Below are 23469 nucleotides of genomic sequence, written 5' to 3'. Positions count from 1 at the left end.
TTTTTATTTTATTTAAAATCTTTTCTATACCGTTGCTAAGTCATATACCATCGCAACAGTTTACATGTAGGCACATAAATTAATGAAGGTGAATGTGTACTATAGTACATTCTAACAGATGCCGCTAAAGGTTGGGTTACAATATATCATTAAAGACAATCAATTCTTTAGTGGGGTCGTGACCAATTGTACCAGTGAGGTACTGTTCACATGTAAAATTCACTATTCATAGTGTTACAATTATGGTTATAGTGATGTAGAGTTCGTGGACCTCGCTACTGTACAATCCTAAATGCTGATATCACACCGATATTAAGTAGGAGGCAGTACAGAAAAGCGTTTTTTTCTGCTTTTTTGTACTTTTTTTTTTATGCGCACAGCTATTAACGCCTGCTCCAGGCAGGCGTTAATAGATAGAAACATAGAAATGACGGCAGAAGACGACCAATCGGCCCATCCACTCTGCCCAGCAAGCCTCACACTTCTTTTTTTCTCATACTTATCTGTTTCTCTTGGCTCTTAGTAACCTTTGGTTCTATTTCCCTTTCACCCCCACCATTAATGTAGAGAGCAGTGATGAAGCTGCATCCAAGTGAAATATCAAGCTTGATTAGTTAGGGGTAGTAACCGCAGCAATAAGCAAGCTACACACATACTTATTTATTTACCCAGACTGTGTTATTCAGCCCTTATTGGTTGTTTTTCTTCTCCCCTGCCGTTGAAGCAGAGAGCTATGCTGGATATGCGTGAAGTATTAGTTTTACTTCTCCCTGCCATTGAAGCAGAGAGCTATGCTGGATATGCGTGAAGTATTAGTTTTACTTCTCCCTGCCATTGAAGCAGAGAGCTATGCTGGATATGCGTGAAGTATTAGTTTTACTTCTCCCTGCCATTGAAGCAGAGAGCTATGCTGGATGTGCGTGAACTATTAGTTTTTCAGAAATTACAGTCCTAACTTTATCCAAGTATATTCAGTGGGAGACTTGTGTGCATAAATCCCACTGAATATCCAGGAGAAGTTATGCATGTAACTTTCCCCTGATATTTTCAAATATTGACGTCTCAGTTCCTCTGAAAGATCTTGGGGAAAGTCACCAAAACAAATTACACAGTATATCAAAAATCAGAAGAGACCTCTCTCACCTCTCCTGGAAGAAAACAGGAAAATCCAGCCTGCATAAACCAGAGACATAGACAATGAAAAGGATCTTCCAAAAAACAAATGCAAATTTGGCATGTTTGTATTCTTGTGATGAGCACTGTATGCTTGTTTTACTTTTTCTTTTAGAATATTTCAAATATCCAAACAAGAAAACACAAAAACACATCACAGCTTGGATAAGGATAGTTAATCCTATCATACATACCTGGAAAAAAAACTAAAGCAAAGGCCAAATGCACTGCAAAAGTACTTTAATCACTATCAGTTCTTAAGTCCACAAAATGGGAGGCGACACTTTATAGTGGAAGGAAAATGAAACATCACTCATACTGTATATACAACAGGATTAAAGGTGACATGTGCGGGCCAGAGGACCTAAGAATTCCAATTATTTCACATTGCTACTAAGAGAACAAAGGAGCGCAAGAGCACCATCCCTAAACTGGTTTAGCCCACAGAAAAGTAGGCAATTGAGCTGCAGAAAGAAGACAGAGTCCTCTCATACAGTAATGGATGAGCACTGTTGAGCATCTTTGAGCTAGAGAATTGTGACGGTGTCAAAAGATGTGCGTATATTAATTGTCTGAACACTTTTTTCATCTACATCGCCTCGGCACTCATGTCGTAGTGCATAATTTCTTGGGGTCATTTTCAAACTGTCGTGTCCGCGAGTACTTCTAGCCTGCAGACTTTCCACCACACACGTCCTTTGTCTTTGAAATCTGCCCGGGGTACAAAGTCCCCATGGACATTGGCACTGGCAGGTACTTTTCACTGAAAGCATGTGTAGAGCTGAAAGTGTCAGATGTGCGTTATTTTAGGAAACCACCCAAAACACTCCCACAGCGATGCCTCCTCTCTCAATCCAGCTAAAAGTACGTGGACTGTGGATCACGCAATAGCTTTTGCCAGGCTGAGAGAGAGCAGTTTTCAGAAAGCCAGCTTATCGGGGTTAACGGCTTTGAATATTGCCCTCTGTAGGACTATTTAACTACTCCTTCTCTGTGTTCGCTTACTTATGGTAGCCTCAAATTGAAATTTTGCAAAACGAAAGGGAACATGTAATGATTTATCTAAGCTGAATGATTTCCAAGCGGATACTAAATTTGAGAAAATTGCAAATTGAGAGGAATTTCAATTACACTATAAATAGGGTTTTAAAGGGGGTTACACAGGTATATCTGGCCATTTGAGGAGTGTCCCTTTCTTGGTGGGTAAAAGGTATGTGCATTTGTTAACACATGCTTCATATTACCCACAGCGCAAAAAGGAATAATTGGCTGCATTAGATGACCAAAGAAATCTACTAACGTATAACTGAATTTTCAATTGCACCCACCTAGTTTCTCTATGTACAAGTGCATCTGTACCCACAAACCTTATCTATTTTTCAAAAATAAACTGGGTACTTTCGCTTTGAAAAGTGGATTCGAGGTACAAAGACAAAAAGTGTCCACATATTTTTCACCTAGAAGATGGATTACTGCTACTTGACGCTAAAATAACTCCCGCTGAATTTTTGTAGGAAACCTTTTGGGATCTTAAGATAGTGACAGTGTTTGGGGTTGGAAAAGATGTATTTCATTCAGCATAGGAAGACAGATACACCATTATTTTTTTTTGCCATCTTTCTCTGTTGCCCATGTAAAGATACGGCATAAGGGAATCAGAACTCTGAATATCTGGGCTTCTGATCTCCACACATAAGCTAACTGTGTAAGTCCCATCAATAACAGACTCATGGCAACATTGCTTTCAACACCACTGCCATCATCGCCATCCAAAGCAGAAGATGATCTTATTGTAGTAGCTGTGTCAATAAGACTCGTTATGTCTCACATCCGTTCTCTTCTCTTGTTTTCTGGCTCCAAACGATGCAAATCTTCTTCCACCACACTGGAATCTTCAAGGTCAGCTACTTCTCTGAGATTCATATATGCTGAAAAAAAAGAGTAGAAAACACATTTTAAAATTCTGTGCCAAATTCTAAACCCTGATGTTTTGTGGCATCAATGAGAAACATTTTTTTATTCTGTGCATGAACTTTTTCATAAGTGTAAATATAATTCAAAGCCTTAGTTTTCTATAACACTAAAAACCTGCATCCAAATTATTCCTCTCTGGCAGTTAATTAGCACAAGCTCTCGGCATTCATCCTTTGTCCTTATGTAATTAACAGTGGTTTTGCACTATTACCAAACATTTTCCCTTTTTGAGCTGCTGGGAGTTTGTGCATTTTTGGATCCTCCCCGAGGGTTGGCCCTTCCCCCTCTTTTTGGGATTGGTGAGCGCGCCCCTATATAATCTAGGCTGAGCCTGCTCAAAATGTGGTTGGATGCAATTGCTTTTTGAAAGAAGGGGTGTGGGTGATTTCCTCAAATTTAGGCCTCATGGCTTCGGACTGTCTTGCTTGCCAGCACCTTCACAGACCTGGAGGAAGGCAGAGAAGATGACAACGTTTGGACTCTAAGAGAGCTGGTTCTTTTTCCTGACCAACTCCCAGCTCAGAAGGGCAGACCCCCCCTTGTCTGAGGGGACTGGAGTTTGGTTCTTGTACTCTGTGCTCAGCTAAAGCGGAGTTATTAGGACCAGGGTCCCATCCTCCACTCGGTGAAAATGGAGTGAGTCCATTCCTAGAATAAGAGCTGCTCCTTTGGTTTGGAGGGAGATTTCTCCACCCTGCCATTTGTGGAGAAGAGAGGTTTTCTTCTTTCCTATCACAGGGAAAGGACTTTGAAAGGAGCTTGGACACTGATTCAGGAACAGAGCGAGTGTAGCATTTGGAGTTCTTTTTTTCCTGATGATGATTTTTGCCTGGATTTTATTTTTTTTAAGTTGCAGTAAAATATATAATACTTTCCTTTAAATATGATCCCCAAAACACTACCCAAACAAATTTAGGCCTGCTAATCTGGGAAGTAGATTTTCAAGGAAAAAATACATGCTAAGGATGTAGATTGGCTGCATTTGTTTTGGCAGGAAGCGCGTATCTCTCGAATGGATAGTAGGCGCACCAAAACGGGTGGTGTGTACATCTGTACACGCCAACTACATAAGCGCACACCATCCGTTTTGGTGCGCCTACTATCCATTGGAGAGATACGAGCCTACTGCTGAAAAAAGTGAAACGAATAAAGAAACGAATGCACATCCCTAACTTCACATGCATACTTTAAAAATGTAAAAATATGGGGAGTTGGGGAAGTGCAAACTCTTCCCCATCTCCACAGGGAACGCCTTGGCTACTACAGGCTAAAGTATGCACATACAGGTTCTACCCCCACACTTTTACCCCTACAAAGAGTGGGCAATTTTCTAAAAGGGCATGAAGCACTGTTTTACCCTTGGACAAAGCTTTGACAATTACCTTCCCTATGCATTTATTCAGTAAGCTGGCAGACAAGTCATCTGTCTAAACTCAGCTCGATAACTTATTCCAGGTATTCAGCAGAATAAACATCCTGCTGTATATACTTGCCCATACGTATCTGGCTACATGTAACCAGATAATCTGAAAATCTAACTGCTGTGTTGGATTATGACCAGTTAGGTTTTAAAGTTATCCGGTTATATTCAAAAGAACATAGCTGATTAAGCGGTACTGTCTTGTTAAACAAAGAGAGGCAAGGGTAAGCCTATGGCCTGATTCCCACATCCCCTCCATATAAACATGTAACAAATGGCCTTTCTGGGGTCAGCATTCCCCCAAACCTGAAGGTATAAGAAAATGTTGTGGGCCGCAGGTCAGCCTCCTCCCGCCCAGAATCACAGTGCTCAAGTGCAGACCCAGCAGCATGCAACCTTGCTCCGAGAGTAATGCTGGGACGCAAGCTGCTAGGGCCTGGCAGGGTTGCTACATCTATGCTGATTTGTTTGTTTGGTTTTTTTTATGCAGGATTTTCTATTTCACGGTGTGCTTGGTAGTGGAGGGAGTTTGCATTACTTTTTACTGAGATGACATCAGAACTTGCGCATGTGCATGGGGAAACATCCTAATTCTGCTCTGCCTGCATTGGTGAAGTGGATGGCAGGGGGGTCTCTTCCTGGAGGTACAGGATTTACCTTTGGGTAGTCTTGTGCATCCAGTGACTAAAATGAATCTTACTCAAGCTTTCATTGTATTGCTAGTGCTCTTAATACTTTGGCATAATGAAAGAACTGCTTTCTGGAGCTTGTATGGTGTAATGTACACAGGCAATATATGAAGGTGAGCTTGGAAGTCCTTTTGAATCAGGCCAGTGCAATTAGGATTATTTCTGTATCCTTAGGCCATATTTTCTTATTTGATTGCTCTCTTTACTTAATATGTGGCAGCTCTGGCACAGCATCCCCCTCTTTTCCCACTCAACCTCCCGTCTCCTCTCACCCTTTACCACATGCACAGTGCCTAGCATCCCCTTCTATCCTCCATCCAGCATTATCTTGTCTTCTCTCCAACATCCTTTCTCCCCCTTCACGCCTTGCTCAAGACACCTGACCTCATTGCATCCTCTTTCCGCCGCACACCTGACCAGAATCCTCTTCATCCTATCCTCACCCCATCTTGCACCCTCTCTCCACAACCACCCCACTCACCTAATGTCCTCTGTCTGCCCCCAACATCTACCCCAGCATCCATTCCCATCGCTCTTGTGCTGCCATGCCTTGAAAGTGGGTAAGGGGCACCTGGTCATTTCTGCAGTTTGTGCCACCCACCTCTCCATACCTTGACACTGACTCAGAGGTTGTAATGGAGAACAGGCCCTGCCTGCACCCCAACATTGGAAGTGGTAACAGGCAGCTTCTGAACCAGCAGAGGTGATGCTGGGCATATAACTATCTGGGGTACATCTCCCTCCCGCCTCCTGACATTTTGATAATGGAAGTGAAGTTTGGATCCTGTACTGGATAGGACAGAAGCACATTTATTATATTTAAAACATTTGTGGCCCGTTGATTCACAAAACACAGCAGGGAAAAATATAACATTCATGATTTTCATGTTAGTGTTGTCTACTTTTCCCCAATGTAAGTTTTATGTACTGAGTGGTGTTATTTTACTGTAACTACATTTTTTATTTTTTAAATTATTGCTGTACTCTTGTATGCACGTGTTATCTGCTGTGATTTGTGACTTAACAGAACACAAATTTTCAAAACAAGTAGCTATGCAAAACAAGAGAAAATTTAAAATCAATGCATGAAGGCAAAGCAATAGACTAGAACCAATTAAGACAACCAACATAGCCTGGATTCATCAAACTGCAATTTTTTTTCACGGGAGGAGACTCACTATGGTGGGGGGGGGGGGGTTGTTGCCGCGATAGTGGCACCCCCTCTCCTGAAAAGAAGATCACAGCTCTCTCACGGCCAAACACCGAGGGACAAAAGAGGGCGGCGAGTGGCCTCAAGGAACCGCCGTCACCTTAAAGGGCCGCTACCAAAAAGTGCCACGACTGACCCCCAGCTCAACCCGGGGCCCACCACTCAAGGCCGCCCCAAGTCCTCAAAGTGAAAAGATAAATGGAAAAAGCACGTGCGGCGAGGGCCCCACTTTTCAGCTTCACATTAAATGCATTAGGCATTCAGGGGTCCCCCAGCTCCCCACCCCAATAGACAGCAGGCATTCATTGGGGTATAGTGTACCCCCCTCCCCCTCAAAGGTATGAATTTGCCAAAATGGGGGTTCAGGGAACCCACCGCCTGCAAAGCCCCAGGCAAACCCTCCCACCTCCTGACTCCGCCCCCCCCCAACTCCCGGAACCTTAAAAATAAGAATCTGGTCCCTTATTGGGGCCAGGCACCTTCTAGCACCCCATCCTGTCGACTATTTTTCAAAAAGGTGCCAACCTGCCCCCTTTCATGTGACTGGCACAAGGTCAGATCCCTGGACCATGAATTGGTCAGCCCATATTACCATTCCTCATCCTCTGTCTTCTGTACCTACCGTACTAGCCAATCACCTCCTCTTTCCTCGATCCACATTTATCAACCTTAACTTTGCTCATCTCATGCTCTCTACAATATGTTGGTCTCCTTTAATGGTCATTGGTCATGAAATGCAACAGCCCGATCAACTTGCTATTGGATAGGATCCAGGCTATGAAATGGATCAGAGATCTCTGGCTGGGAGCCCTCTTATTGGAATGAGGTGGGAGTCTGTTTATTTTAAGCACTTTTCAACTATTAGTCAAAGATTGCTTAGAGAAGTTCTCCCATCCTTATGATTCTACATAAACACAGTTACTTCAGAAGGAAGACAAGGTCAGTTATACAAGTGGCAAGGATGGTTTTTTTCCCCCCATTTTTCTTAAGAATGGGTGACACTTAAAGAGACTGGAGTGGCTCTATAACGGGAAACTCCACTGAGCTCTCTCTGTCAGAGGCCAGCAGTCAGCATAGCTGCCATCCATTGCCATTTCAAGTTCATTGGGTTTTAAGGGCAATTCATTGTTCTTACTTGCAGGAGCCATGACCTGGAGCATCTGCCTGTTGGATCTCCTCCTCTTCTTGAGGAATATGAAGGACACGGAAATAAGCAGGATTATCAGAACCAGAACCAGAATCAGGGGGAAAAAGAGTTTGGAATCTGTAGGCAAGAGTTTTAAACATACTATTAGTTTTATGGTCCCATGACAAGAAGATATACTTATTTCAACTTGTCTTAGGTTATTGTTAATCACAACACAAATGAGTCCTAAAATGAATGCATTTGTAGAGAGATACTCAGAAAAGGTAGAACTCAATCAGTAATTGCTTATTGAAACACCAAGGAACACTGTATCAAATGTAACAAAAGACCGTCATAACACTCAGAATGGTGAAGTATATATCCTTTTACTTTCACCATACAAGCTGGGTCATGTGTAATCGATCTTAAAGCATATTGCACAGTCCGCAAGAATGTTTTAAGTTGCAAATACAAATGCACTGGGCTCCACGCTCCCATGGCGTCTCGCAAGTCAAGCTACATTGAGAAATAATGGACTATTCCTTGGTGTTTCAACTGTAAGCAATTAGTGCTCCCTTTTTAGGTTATTATTAGGCATGTTTTATGAGTTAAAAAACTCTTCTTGGCCTTGTTCCCTTGTTTCTAGCTGCCAAGTAAACGGTCTGCTATGTAAACTGGTTTTTCCAGATGGATTTTTTAAATTAAGAGGTGATATACAAGTGGAAATGAGATTAAAAATTCAGGTCAAGAATCCAAAATAAAAACACACATCAGGAAAGGACTATGACAATAATCCTGGAACTGACTGACAATAGATGGGACCAGGAACAAGAATCCAGAAATGCCAAAAGGGTGGACTCTATATGCCCCAAAAATCCCAGTGGTCCCAAACCCACTTCAGGAAAGCATAACCCAGTGTAGCCATGGGGTTGACTGGACCCAGCCTTGGACAACCCAGGGTCAAGGGCATGTCTAGGCACAGGGATAGGCTGGGGTTTGCCCAGAATCTAGGATAGAAGTATGATCAGGACTGGGCCCAGTGTTGGCTAACCAGAAATCAAGAAAAGGACTAGGAACAGGACTGGGCCTAAAGTTAACTGTTATAAAATCCAGGGTCGGCGCATGCAAGGGGGTGCACACGCCGAACCCTAGGGGAGCCCCGATGGCTTTCCCCGTTCCCTCCGCTCCCCCCCCCCCACTTTCCCCTCCCTTCCCCTATCTAACCCGCCCCCCCCCCCAACCCTACCTAAATTCCCCCTACCTTTATTTCAGGATTTATGCCTACCTCTGGCAGGCGTAACTTGCGCGCACCAACCAGCTGCCGGCACGCCATCCCCTGGCCCGGCCGCTGTGCCGGAGGCCTCGGTCCTGCCCCCGGACCGGCGCAGCGCCGAGCCTATGCAAAATGGGCTCGGCGCGCGCAGAAGCAGGTTTTTGTGGTTACGCGCGTAACCCTTTGAAAATCTGCCCCTTACTTATTTAAAGCACTCTAGTCTTCTAGCTAGTTGGTATTCCTGATTATATCCACAATAAACTGTTCAAGATGTGTTGGATGGAGGAAAACAAGTTTATTATCCCCACGTAGAAGGACAATACATTTAGAAGGAAACTTCAAATAGAACAAAGCCCCCAGCTCAACACGTTGCCTCAATTGCAAAAAACTTTATGTGCTTGGGTTGGTCTAGAGACATCTGGAAAAACTTGCAATTGTCCACAAAATAGCTCAGGTTGATATTTAAAATACTGTCTCGATAAAGACTTGGGTTTGATAATCTGTCTGTGCAAAACAAACAAAGTTGCCCGAGTACAGATTTTTCATTAGATGAATACACAATTTTAGACATAGCTGCACTTTGAAATGAGACTGAAAAATCAAATCCTCCTTCCCCAGCATTTGCAGCTCTTAGCATCAGGAACATTGTAACATTGAAATACCTGAATTACTCTTTTACAATCTGTAAAGTCTCATACAGTACATATTTTTTTGAAAAGTTCAACTGGGTCCAAGAGCCTAGATTTAGGGACATTTTAAGAAAAACAGTTTTAAAGAGAATTATATTCTCAAGTGATTCAATTTTGTTACGTAACAAAGGACCCTTAATACTTATTGCTTGACCCGCCCTCAATGTCGAAACGTGATCACAAACTGAAGAAGCAACTGGCTCTAAGACCCAAAGGTGCTTTTCTATCTGTCAGTCAGTCATGTGGAAGCACCGAAGGAGAACTTGCAAAGCTGGGAGCCTGACTGCATCAATGTGTTTTCGGTGTGTGTAACAACTTGCCTTGTGTCAGGAGCCTCTCCTACCTTGTTCTTCATGAGAAGAAACTGGAGCAGGCACTGCTACTGGAACAAGAGCATTGCCTATTTCGAGTAACGTCCCTTGTGATGGACTCACAGACTCAATTTTGTACATCCATCAGCATTGCTGGAATAACTGCGGGAGGAAGTGGAGGTGGGGGTGCGTTGGTCAGGGCGCAAGGAAATTCCGGAACCCTTACCACTCGTGTCATCTGGAGTAGACAAAGCCAGGTGTTGCACATGGGCATTCATAGCTTCATATACTGAGTTCAAGGCCATTGATGTTGAAGGGGGCCTCCCTTTCCTCTTTCTTCCCATCAAAACTCCAAATTAAACTGGAAAGAAGGAGCGAGCCGGCGGCAGCAAACCGCTACTGCCTTGACATTATAGGGGCCTCCAGGCACCTTTGGCTGACATGGGAAAGGCATAGACTAAGAAGAACACGACCAGTCACCTCAGACGCTCAGCTGGATCACAACGGGGCTCTCTCCTGGTTCTCTGGATCTAAATATGTATACCCTGGAGTAGAGGAAGCGCAGGGAAGATATGATACAGACCTTCAGATACCTGATAGGTATCAGTGATGCACAAATTTCAAACCTATTCCGCTGGAAAGGAAAGAGTAGAACTAGGAGTCATGATTTGAAATTCCATGGTGGATGACTAAGAATTAATATCAGGAAATATTTCTTCATAGAGGGTGGTGGATGCCTGGAATGCCCTCCCAGAAGAGGTGGTGAAGATAAGAACAATTAATGAATTCAAAAGAGCATGGGACTACAAAATTCAACATCTCCTCCTTCTACCATTCAGGCTGATACAGCCCCCTTTGGCTGTGCATATTGTATAACCCGCAGTCGGACGTGTGTTAAATAGGCGCTAATCCACCTAATGCAATAGGGGGATTAGCACCTATTTAACACGCATCTGACACGGAGTGAATGAGTTAGCGTTCATCACATGCAAATGTATGTGAATGAGGCTTTTACTCATTCACTCCACACTCAAAAAAATAAATGTGCGTCTCAGACGCACATTTATCCCTCAGATAGCGATATTAAGTCGGAGGCCCCCATAAAAAAAAAAAATTCTTTTAAAAAAAAAAATCTGCCCGCGGGTTGGAAAACGGACACTCAGTTTTGCAGGCATCCGTTTTCCGAACCCGTGGCTGTCAGAAGGTTCGACAAACGACACCGGTAAAATTAAGCGTTTGTTGTCAGACTGCAAAAATCACCTCCCTCTAAAAAAAAAAACAAAACCAAAAAACATTGCTTTGAGTCATCTACTATTTAGGTCTCAATTAAGTCCACCGTTGCATTACATTATCTGCTCTAGTTCCCAATCAGGTGCTCTTCTTGTTCTCGCACAGATAACCAAGATTCCTATTCAGCCCAGCTTATTAGCACCGGCACTAATTTAAATATTGAATCGCGCGCCCAGGAGAGGTGCCTGGGAGCGTGTCGGGAGAGCCGGTGCTCGCCTCAGAGCACCGGCTCTCCCGCAAGTTTTTTGGAATTGGCTTAATTGCTCCGGCTTGTCTGTTCTTAAGTTCTCAATCATGTCCACCTCTCCCTTATATTGTCTGCGCCAATTCCCAATCAGGTACTCTTCTTTTTCTCAAACTGATAACCATCGTCTACTATTTGGGTCTCAATCAAGTCCACCGTTGCATTATATTATCTGCTCTCTAGTTCCCAATCAGGTGCTCGTCTTGTTCTCGCACTGATAACAAAGAGTCCTATTCAGTGCAGCTATACAAAGAAAACAGAAAAGGACATGGTTTGAATGATCACATCATCATATAGCAGAATCCTTGTAGTCTATGGGAGTTCATTGTAGTGAAAGCAAAAGAACAATGTTTGCTTTAATGATCGTTTTGAATGAAGTTTCTGCCAATAGTTTTCATCAAGCGCTGGAATCTGGGACAGTTGTGTGTGACCTGGAGTAAAGAGATTCTCCATTAATTTGAAACTTGCTTAAGCACCTGGTTGGGAACTGTGGCATAGAAAATCCAATGTATTGATGTACCTGATTGGGAACTTAAGAGCAGATTTCATCGTATTGATTCTTCAGAAGTTAACAAAAGAAAAACGTTTGTTTTCAATTACCTTCCTGAAAAGTTGTTAATTTTTTTTTTTTATAACCATTGAAATCCAGGATAGTTTTCTGTACAGTGGGCTAAAACAGAAATCTTGTTTTGTTTAATGTTGAGAAACATTTGAGTACCTTATTAGGACCTGAAGAGTAGACAATCCAATGCAATTATGTACCTGCTTGAGAACTTTAGACCGGATAGTTTTATGCACTGGTCTTAAAAATATGGAAAGGTACTCAAATTTTGAATTTAGCAAATGGGACTGGTCATCAGAATGCAAATGAGAAAGATCAACCAATACATTTCTTTGAAACAATATATCAGAAAGAAATGATTTGCTATTTTGAATTGACTAGTAAGAAGAGTGGTATATGAGCATTTTGATAGGCTAGATTTTTAAATAAACGCCAGCCATAATTTAGTATTGTACTTATATCCGAGAGGAATACATCACAAAGAATTTGGGAGCAGACAGAAAAAAGCACAAGGAAATGTTCAGTGAATATAATTGTTAGAAGAATTAATTAAATAAGGAAGTAAAGAGTTGATAATTATATTTTTCAGCTCTTGAGCTGTAGGCCTGATGCAGTGATTCCATGAAACGTGGTCAATGTCAGCGTTTCTCAGAATTAAACTGATACCGACAAAAGACGGCGGCATGGAGATAATCACATTACAAGGACTGTGTTACAAAGATAACTAAATCCAAGTGATTTTTACATTTGGAGCCAAGCCCTACTTTAAATTCATAAAAATGCAAAATGTGCTAAGAAGAACTTGCCATTATAAGCAATTCTGAAAAGAGTTTTGCAATACCAGCATACTTTTGTATTTATATATATAAAAAAAAACAAAACCTAAAATTTGAAGTTAAAAATTATTTACAAATACAATTTATAAAAAGGAGAGGTTTTTGTGGACTAGTGATTGCACCAACTGGTTGGGGAGCCAGCCTTTGGCGTTTCAGTTCAGTACTAAGGGCTTTTCCTCTCAGAACAAATTTTGATACATATGATTTCAGAATAAGAGTTTTATTGGCAGAAGTAAGCCTTGAGAAGAGCACTGGTCAATCCATTGAGATGCAGGAAGGTGAAACAGACGTGTTTCATGGAGAAAACCACTTACTTAAACTAAGAGTATCACAGTTTTTAAAGGTTTATGCTATTGTATGTTTGCATGATGAGTAGGTGTATGGATGGTTTGACACGGGTCAGTCATTTTGTCATTAGCATGGCAAAAACTAATATGCAGTTCTCCGGGTGGTTATCGTCTGTAAATATTTTGTTCATATGGGATTATCTTGGAATAAAGCTTTGTGATATTTCCTAAAAATTTGCTGTATGTAAAATATATGGGCACACTCTTTAAAGAAATAGAGCAGGCAGATATAGTCACCCATCTTAGGGTGCCCCAACCAATTGCATGAATGGAAATGGGGCCATGGCTCAAACAGTTTTCTCACCCCTGTAATAGCTAAAATTTAGACACATGATATTCAAAAGTAGACATTTATCTAAATAACTCAAGTTATCCAGATACATTTAACAACTTATTTATACACATTTGATATGCTGCCTGCATCAGAAAGGTCTCAAAGCAGATTACAATTCAATTAAAGTTGGCTTCTGTCACAATATTGAAAGTTTAGGGTAAAGTCAGGATATGGGCAGAGGGATGGATGGGAGACAGGTAACTGAAGAAAGGGAACAAAGAGCTTGAAGACAGGGTAAGTGAAAGATACAACCTTTGATTTGTGTGTAGGGTGGGTGCAAGAAACCTGGTGCCAGGGGTAGGAGTGATTAGTAATGTTGGTTTCTCAAGACCAAGTTCCAATGGTCAAGCCCCAGCTTTCTTTACTGATTAACATTGAATAAACCATCTTTGGCAATGGTAGCCTGAGCAGATTCAAGACACTTTCAGAATTGTTTACACAGAGTCCAAAATCAAACCAAGACAGATTCGGAATGGTTTGCACACAAATTCAGAAGCAAATACAGACTGAGTATGAGCAAGAACACCCAGAGTGTTCCTCGGTCTGGGGTTATTCATTACTAATCACTCCTACCCATGGTCTTGAGAAACCAACATTACTGTGGGCAGATTTTTTTTTAATTTCAATTTTTTTTTTTTAAATTTTGGGGCCTCTGACTTAATATTGCTATGATATTAAGTCGGAGGGTGTGCAGAAAAGCAGTTTTCTGCTTTTCTGTAAACTTTCCCGGTGCCGGCAGAAATTAACGCCTGCCTTTGTGCAAGCGTTAGTTTCTGTATCGCGCGGGAATGTTTCATAGGCCCATCAACATGCATTTGCATGTTGCGGGCACTATTAGTTTCGGGGGGGGTTGGCTGCGCGTTTGACGCACTATTACGCCTTACTGTATAAGGGGTAAAAATAGCACATCGAAAACACGCAGCCAAACTGGGGCTAAAGGTGCGCTCGGCTGAGTGTATTGGCCCATTGTGCATTTTATGGACCCCTGCCCTGCAGAGTTTCCCGCAATAAAAAAATGTGGCGATACTGTGATATTTTCTCGAGCTGGGCAAAATATCAAGGCAGAGAAGTATGTAGCCATCTGTTGACCATAGCAAGGGCAAGAAAATTCAAGCAAACTGGAAAACAGTAGATACCTAACTGCAAACAAAATGAGGGTAAAGTTAGATATTGTGGTGTGTGGCATTGCAAAAGGAATCACACTGTGCAGATAACAAGCGGGAGCAGCAATATGGACCCCTTTAAGGGTGGCTTCTGCAAGGGAAGCCATTGTTTTTAAATCAGTTAGAGAGAACAGCAGCAGGGATTACAGATATTTTCTTACTTTTGTCATTAAAGGAAAAAGAAAGAAGCTTGACTGTAAATGGAGCTGCATGGCTGGGCCAGTGGCCTGACCTGGAGATATTCTATTCTGAAAGAGAAGTGAATATATTTTGGCCTGTTGATTTAAGGAGCAAATTAAGTGCGAATGTATATTTGTGGGTGAATAACCCTTTGTGGAAGGTCCATAGAGCAGAGAACAATGATAAAATGTTTATGGTAGGGCCACCTCTTGCATTCCCCAAATATGTTCCCTTGAGCTGTGGCAAGTATTTTTGTTACTACCTCAAATATCTTCTCATGATAGACATTTGGAAAAAATCTCAATATCTAGCATTATTTGCCCTCCAAAGCAGGCACTGAATGAAGCCCAAAATGAAAAATGGACTTTTTGTATATCTTGAGTCAAGACATTTCTCTGTTGGAATCCGATTATCCAGAATCTTCCACTCTGCCTTTGCCATGGGGTTTGTAATTATCTGAACCAATTTCTTAAGAACATAAGAAAATGCCATACTGGGTCAGACCAAGGGTCCATCAAGCCCAGCATCCTGTCTCCAACAGTGGCCAATCCAGGCCATAAGAACCTGGCAAGTACCCAAAAACTAAGTCTATTCCATGTAACCATTGCTAATGGCAGTGGCTATTCTCTAAGTGAACTTAATAGCAGGTAATGGACTTCTCCTCCAAGAACTTATCCAATCCTTTTTTAAACACAGCTATACTAACTGCACTAACCACATCCTCTGGCAACAAATTCCAGAGTTTAATTGTGCATTGAGTAAAAAAGAACTTTCTCCGATTAGTTTTTGCCCAGTGAAAAACATTTGCTGCTACCCACAAATCTCCACTTAGAAAACCCCAAAACTGACTAACCTTTTGGAGGCAGAAGGTCCAGGATCTGCAGGATCTCACTATCTGGAGAGCGGAAATGCTGCCCGTACACGTGGATCTCATAGTGACATGTGTAATTTCCAGAGGCGCTAGTGCTCTCAGCAGTTAGGGTGAATGTAGCAGAGCTGCCAGTCACGGATGTGTAGAAAGTGTGTGTCTTATTTTCAGGGGACTGGACCAGGAAGAATCTCAGTCCTGGGTACACATCTATAACCGTACAAGTGATCATGAATGTGTTTCCAAGAGTCACCTGGTCAGATGGAGGCTTCATGGAAATAACTGGATGCAAGATATCACCTGGAGGGAAAAAAAGTGCTATGTTAAAAAGCTATTACATCCAAGGGAAAATGCAGGAAATGTTTGGAAGTTTTGTGAAACTTCCAAAACTTGCTACCAGCCAGAAACCAGCATAAACATGAACGTTACTATCAACCTTGAGATCCATATTCAGCGTATTTGTCCGGTTAAGTTTGGCACTCAGCCAGACAAACGCTGGCATTTAACAATCCTGCTGGTGTGACCACCCCTGACAATGCAGGCTAACTTTTTATCCGGCTAAAAAGTTAGCTAGATAAGTCAAGCACAGGGTGGGACCAGTCATCCAGCTAACCTTTTATAAACCCAGCTACACTAAAGGGTAGATTTTATAACGAGCGCGCACATCCATGTGCATGCGACTCCCGGCGTGCACGCATGGACGCGCCGATTTTATAACATGCGTGTGCACTGGTGCACGCATGTTATAAAATTGGGTGGCTGCGCGCACATGCATGCCAGATTTTATAATCCGCGCACACGTGTGTACAGCACACGCAAGGCGGTGTGTACTTTTGCAAATTCTGCATGGCAATGCAATCAGGCCTTCCCCAGTTCCCTAACTCCCTGCCTAATCTTCCTTCCCCTCTCCTCCCTACCCCCTAAAACTAATCTACCTGCCCTAAATTTTTTTTTTTATTTCATTACTTGCTGCTCTTTATGCACCCCGGCCGACTGTCAGCATGCTCTTCCCCAGGACAGCGGCTAATGGCCGCTGTCCCGGCCGGCCTCCATCCCGTCCCACCCTGTCAGCCCGCCCCTTTTGATGAAGCCCAGCACTTATGCACATACTGGGGTTTGCGCGCATGGCCGGGCCCCTTCAAAAATTTACTCGGCGCGCGCAAGGCCCAGCCACGAGCGTAAACCCCGGGATTTATGTGTGCAGGCCTTCTAAAATCTGACTAACTGCACTAACCACATGCTCTGGCAATGAATTCAAGAGATTAATTTTGCATTGAGTGAAAAAATATTGATTTGTTTTAAATGTGCTACTTGCTAACTTCATGAAGTGCCACCTAATCCTTGTATTATCTGAAAGAATAAATAACCAATTCACATTTACCTGTTCTAGTCCTCATGATTTTAAAGACCTCTAACATATCCCCCCCTCAGCCGTCTTCTCCAAGCTGAACAGTCCTAACCTCTTTAGCCTTTCCTCATAGGGGAGCTGTTCCATTCCCTTTATCATTTTGGTCGCCCTTCTCTGTACCTTCTCCAGTGCAACTATATCTTTGAGATCCAGCAACCAGAATTGCACACAGTATTCTAGTTGCGGTCTCACCAGGGAGCAATAGAAGGTACAGCCCCCTCTCCCTGGAATGCCTCTGGAAAAAATTTTTTATCCGGTTAAATTATAGCTGGATAACTACTTATCCAGCTATAATTTAGCTGGGTAAGTGGCTGAATGTGTCCCATTTGCTAGACAGATGGATTACTTGAGTTGTCTATGTAAATGGCTTTTGAACATGGACCTCGAGGTTTCTATTGACGATCTGATTAGTCAGTGGAGGCCATTATACTGGAGTTTAAATCTGGGGATATATTATGGATGGAAGTTACCTGAGCATATGACACTAGCTTCTCCTCCATGACCGCATTCATGCTTAGTCTTCAAGGCTGCTGGGCACTGACTCAAGATGGACTCTGTCCCTCTACAGTTAACATGACTTGGCCAAATGGGACCTTTTCCTCGTCCAAAAAGGGCATTTCCTGGTGCTGTGAAAGCTAGACCACATTTCAACTGTTTACACACTACATTTGCATCTTGCAGATCCCAACTGTCATTGCATACAGTCCCCCACTGGTTGTCCTTTAACACTTCAACTCTCCCGATACATCGACCTGGACCATCCATGAGTCTTACATCTGCATATAAAAAAACATATGTATAAAGTATGTATTATTCTTCCCAATATGTGCTATCAAATTGTATGCAGTAAGTGCAGTACTTCCTTAGAAATGAGTCTGCTGTCTTATTATTGATGCTCTTTGAGATTGTTCAACTGATCATTTTCTAAGAACATGGGCTGGTTACATATAAGTTTTCAATAAAAATTTTAAAAATCCCAAGACATAATTGCCAACTTACCATTTGGACTGGTTATTTCAAATGCTGTATTGTAAAAATAATTTAAGCGAAACAGAATGTAACTATGCAGACTAATAATTTACTCTAAACCGGGCAGATGTCTTGTGCTTCAAACGTTCTAGACTAACTCAGCCCCGCCCAGTTTTCAAGCAAGGTGTGAAGCCCTAGCCAACTGCTTTACCTCCATTGTGAATGATTGCATAAATAATCCCTCAGATTAAGCACCTCAGGTCAGAGAATTCCAGCAGTATAGAACAAGCAGCAATCCATGGACATGGGATGAACGTCAGCTATTTGCTTAGCAACCTGTAGATTTCCCCCTGGAAATCTATAAGATTTGCCTAACGGACATTTTCTTATTCCTGGGGTTTGCCACATTGTATGCAAGGAAGCGTAGGCCCGGATTTTAAAAGGCCTACGCGCTTAAATCGCCTTACGCGCGGCGGGCCCATTTTAAAAAGGCTCGGCCACACACGTATGTCCAAGGGCTTCGGAAAGGGGCAGGGCGGTGTCAGAGGCACCGGGCAGGTGCAGAAGGTAAGATAAAGATCGGGAGGGGGTTTAGGATAGGGCTAGGGGCGGGAAGGGGTAGGAAGGTTAGATTAGGGGGTTGGGAGTGGGGGAAGGCTGCGGGCATTGGCGCGCAAGTTGCACAATTGTGCACCCCCCTTGCCCGCATTGACCCCCGATTTTATAACATGTGCTCATGTTATAAAATCGGGCATCCATGTGTGCGCACCAGGTAGCGCTCGCACATGGATGCCCACGCACATGTTTTAAAATCTACCCCATAATATAATACAATTATCTTGCATATATTGTCATAGGATGTTGTGGATGTTAATAGTACAAAAGGGTTAAAATCAATTTACTATTGTTATACAAGACTTTTGTTCTTTATGATAGTGTCTAGTCTACCATTTTGCCTGGCGCAGACATCACTCGTTTGTCTGTAGTTTCCTAGATCATTCCTTGATCCCTTTTAAAAATTGGTGTTACTTTGGCTACCCTCCAGGCTTCAGACTATTTTAATGATAGTTTACAAATTACTAATAGGTCCACAATTTCATTTTTTAGTTCTTTCAGCACTCTAGGGTGTACACCATCTAGTCCAGGTGATTTGCTACTCTTTAGGTTTGTCAAATTTTCCTGTTAATTCTCTAGGTAGAGTAGTTTCAGTTCTGCTGAATCACCACTTTTGAATATCATTTCTGGCATGGGTATTTTACGTCTTCCTCAGGGAAGACTAAAGTAAACAATTCATTTATGGCCGGATTTTAAGACCCCGGCGCGCGTAAATCTCGGGGTTTATGCGTGCCACGCCACACGTGTAAACCTCAGGATGCGAGTAAGTGCCAGTGCCTTAAAAGGGGATGGTCCGGGAGCGCACCATTCCTCACTGTCCCGGCGTGCGCAAGTTACTTCAGGTCAGGCCCTGAAGTAACTTGCAAAATAAAAGGTTAAAAAAAAATGGTTTTAGAGGGTGGGGAGGAGAGCGGAAGGGGAAGGGAGGTTAGGGTAGGCGGCACCTGTCCGCTCCTTACTTCGTGCACTTCCCTCCCAGTCCGCTCCTTAATTGGAGCGGACTGGGAGGGAAATGGGGAAGGCTCCAATCTCGTCACAGCACGATTTTGCGTTATTCAAACCCCCCCCCCCCTCCCGAGCGCACCACCTGGGATTTTATAACATGAGCGCGCCAGCGTGCGCATGTTATAAAATCATGCGTCCATGTGCGCGTGCTGGGTAGCGTGCGCACATGGATATGCGTGCATATTTTTTAAAAATCTAGCCCTTAGTCTCTATGGCTTTATCCTTAAGTGTCCCTTTTACCCCTTGAATATCTAATGGTCCAACTGACTCCCTGAAAGCCTTTTTACTTTGAATATACCTCAAAAGTTGAGTTTTTGCTTCATTGGCAAGCTTCTTTTCCAATTCTCGTTGCCTTCCTTATCAATGCTTTGCATCTAACTTGCCAGCATGTATGCTGTTTCCTGTTTTCTTCATTCATTCATAGTATTTAGTGTGCACTAAATCTCATTTAGTGCACACTAAAAAAAAAAATTAATGTGCACTAAAAAACAAATCAAACAAATGCACATCCCTACTCTGATTAGGAAGTGATTGTAAAGCTAAGCAGGAGCTGTGGATGGTCTTTATCTGCCATCTTGTTCTATATTTCTATGTTTAACTACAGGGGCTGTGTGATGCCGAGCAGTCAGGACTCGCCAGAGAACAGAGTCCAAGCTGGACTCTGGCATTGTTATGCAATAGTAAACACCACATGTTAGCTGGTTTGTGCACATATTCTCAAGGCTTCTCTCTTCCTGGTCCTGCCTTATCCCTGCTTGCAGTGCTCCACCCTATCCCAGAATCCCTTGCTGGGTTGGGTCTTAAGGACAACCGGTACACATAGCTGTACCCGGTCCTTTAAGATGTTCTGAGGAAGTTCCTTACATGCTCCCTCAAGCTGATATTAACAGGTTACCCGAGTTCTTTCAGAAATCTGGGGTAAATACTATCAGGGCCTGGTGATTTGTTACTCTTTAGTTTATTTCCAGTTTTACAGTCATTTGTTTCAGTTCTTGTGAATCATTACATTCAAATTACATTGCCATTATGGGCATCTCCCCAAAAGGCTGAAGCAAAGAATTTATTTCGTTTTTCTGCTATAGCCTTGTCTTCCCCAAGGACCCTTTTACAATTTTTAGATTGCAAGTGCTGCAATCCTTGGAAGAAAATGTGGTATTTGACATGGAAACTTTTAGGCATTCTATACACCAGAGACCCATGCTTCACCGCCAGTGACTTGCAGATTCAAGCCTCAGGAGTGGACACTTACTGCTCTGTGCTTGCCCCAGGAAGTACTGACCAGTGAGGTTTTCTATTCACTGTGTTGGTGTAGAGAGGCAACAGTGGATGGGCTCCTGCACCTCGGCTCTTCTGGGTATCAGTTGGGGGATGGGCAGGGGAGAGGAAGGAGGGAGTCAGAAGGCTGAAACTGAGTGGCCCTCCCTCCTGAACCATAAAGACTGCATGCAATGGGCCAGCGGGGCAGCACTACAAACTCTTAGGCTAATGGCACCTGTGGAAGAGGCCATAGGCTTGCTACAGCTCTAGAAATGTGGCCAGGGCAATTCTTCAGTGTGAACTTACAACTGTCAAAGGCTGAAATAAATATATTTGGGCTTGAAGGTTTCCTAGAAGTGAATAAAGTATTTGTATGTATTTGAATAAATCAGTCTGTGTGTAAATATATCTATGAACAGAGTGGAACATACCAGTGCAGCATTATATCCTCGGACATACCATTCATATATTCATTTCGGAACTAATACATTGTTTCTTCCTTCCTGAATATTTCATGAATGTTTGCTTTTATAGCAGATGCTATTTGGAGTTTTGTATCTCCTTATCTTCCAGAGACCAAAAATAATTCAGGTGAATAAGGTTCAAGTGAAATAATTACCTGAACACACAACACTAGCATCTTCCCAGTGGTAACAAATGTGCTTTGTGAAGGCTTGTGCTCTACAGTCAGACAGGAGAGTCTCTGTCCCCGTACAGGAAACTTCATTCAGCCAAATTGAGTCAAATCCTTGTCCAAACTGGCTATAACCCAGTGCTGACAAAGGAGGCCCACAGTTCAGCTGTCGACATACCACCTCAGCATCTGCTAAATCCCAGCGATCATCGCACACAGTTCCCCATTGACTGTTATGGTAAACCTCCAATCTTCCAGAGCAGTGATGATTGCCACCTACCAACCTGATGGGCAACTCACCTGAAAGACAAGTGGGTAACAATTTTTAACACATTATTCTTAGGGGCTGATGCGATACAGTGTGCTCAGCCGAGTGCACTGTATAACCGGCAGTCAGACGCGGGTTGAATAGGTGCCAATGAATCTCCTAATGTAATAAGGGGATTAGCGTCTATTCAATGCGTTTCCGAGGTGGAGAGAGTCTAATAGCGCTAATCACATGCATTCACTCCAGATGCAAAAGAAAGTGCGCTCCTTAAACCAGTACAGAAAAGCAGAAACTGCTTTTCTGTACTGCCTCCTACTTAATATCGTTGCGATATTAAGTAGGAGGAAAAACAAACTTAGAAAAAACCACTGGCAGCTGGGTGCAGGAAACAGACGCTGGAATGACAAGTGTCTGTTTCCTGCACCCCTTGGCTGTGCGGAGTTTAGGTAAACAGATGCCGATACACTCTGCATCAGTTTTCCTAACTGGTGGACCGCCAACACCGATCGGGTTCACATTAGCAAGGAGGTGCTAGGGGCGCGCAAGCAACCCTAGCACCTCCTTACTAACATGACCCCCTAATTTAAATATTGCATAGCTCCCCCCCCTTGGGGGCACCTGTGGCACAATAAGAAAGCAGGCGCTGAGTGTTCAAAATCCAAACACAAAAAAAAGAGCAAGAACTTCAATGATAACTACCACACAAAAGATAAGCGGTTTAAAAAATCATACCTTCATTCTTTTACATCAATAAAACCACACTATATCTTATCAATATCCTATAGACACAGCATCAGATAATTCAAAAGCACAAAGTACAATCTACTGTCTCTTGCCACGCAATGGGCTGCGAACATTGTCAGAGATAAGACGCTCAATATTGTCCTTCATCCACTGGTTACTCTACACAAATACATCCTCTAATTCTGTAGAAAAAATATAAAAAATAACACTGTAGATACTTAGCTCTAGGACACCAAAATCTTGAGAAGCATTGCGTTTAAATACAAGACACTCAACCACCGACATGGGCCCATGTTTCGGCAAAAAAACGTGACAATAACCCAGTTCCCTGATGCAGGACTTAAATATGTAGACCCTGGAGGAGAGGAGGTGCAGGGGAGATTGGATACAGACCTTAAGATACTTGAATGGTTTTAATGATTCATAATTGACAAACCTTTTCCATTGGAAAGAAATCAGTAGAACTAGGGGTCACGAAATGAAACTCCAGGGAGTACAACTCAGAACCATCAGGAAATATTTCTTCAGAGAGGGTGGTGGATGCCTGGATTGCCCTTCCGGAAGAGGTGATGAAGATGAAAACAGTGAAAGATTTCAAAGCGGCCTGGGATAAACACTGGATCCCTGAAGGCTTAGAGGATGGGAATGAATGAGAAGAGTGCATGGGGGTAACTTGCTGAGTAACGGTTACTGCCCTTAAATAAGCCACAACTCCATCATTGCTCTCTGCTTCAACAGCAGGGAGAAAGGAAGAAAAGGGAATTATAGACAGCAAATAACTAGGACACTGAATTTTGTGGTCTGGGAAAAATAAACATAGGGGTAACTTGTTGATGCGCTGTTACTACCCTTAATCAATAAGCCTGAAACTCTTGATGCA

The 23469-nt window shown here is 42.8% G+C and overlaps 1 protein-coding gene across 1 annotated transcript in view; it reads right to left on the bottom strand.

Annotated features, from left to right (window-relative positions):
• Positions 1-1396: 1396 nt before the first annotated feature.
• The window catches only part of LOC115080622 (deleted in malignant brain tumors 1 protein-like), a 74292-nt gene continuing 52219 nt past the window's right edge, over positions 1397-23469 (bottom strand). The window contains exons 14-18 of the mRNA XM_029584907.1: positions 21563-21877; positions 17568-17873; positions 15675-15989; positions 7602-7730; positions 1397-3101 (exon numbers count right to left, since the gene is read on the bottom strand). Coding sequence (XP_029440767.1) covers positions 2998-3101; positions 7602-7730; positions 15675-15989; positions 17568-17873; positions 21563-21877 — 1169 coding nt within the window. The 3' untranslated portion in view covers positions 1397-2997. The remainder of the gene's footprint in view (positions 3102-7601; positions 7731-15674; positions 15990-17567; positions 17874-21562; positions 21878-23469) is intronic.

The sequence above is a fragment of the Rhinatrema bivittatum genome, chromosome 19 (genome assembly GCF_901001135.1).
Source record: "Rhinatrema bivittatum chromosome 19, aRhiBiv1.1, whole genome shotgun sequence".
NCBI lineage: Eukaryota > Metazoa > Chordata > Amphibia > Gymnophiona > Rhinatrematidae > Rhinatrema > Rhinatrema bivittatum.
The sequence above is the reverse complement of the archived record's forward strand: the minus strand, read 5'-3'. Positions and strand labels throughout refer to the sequence as shown.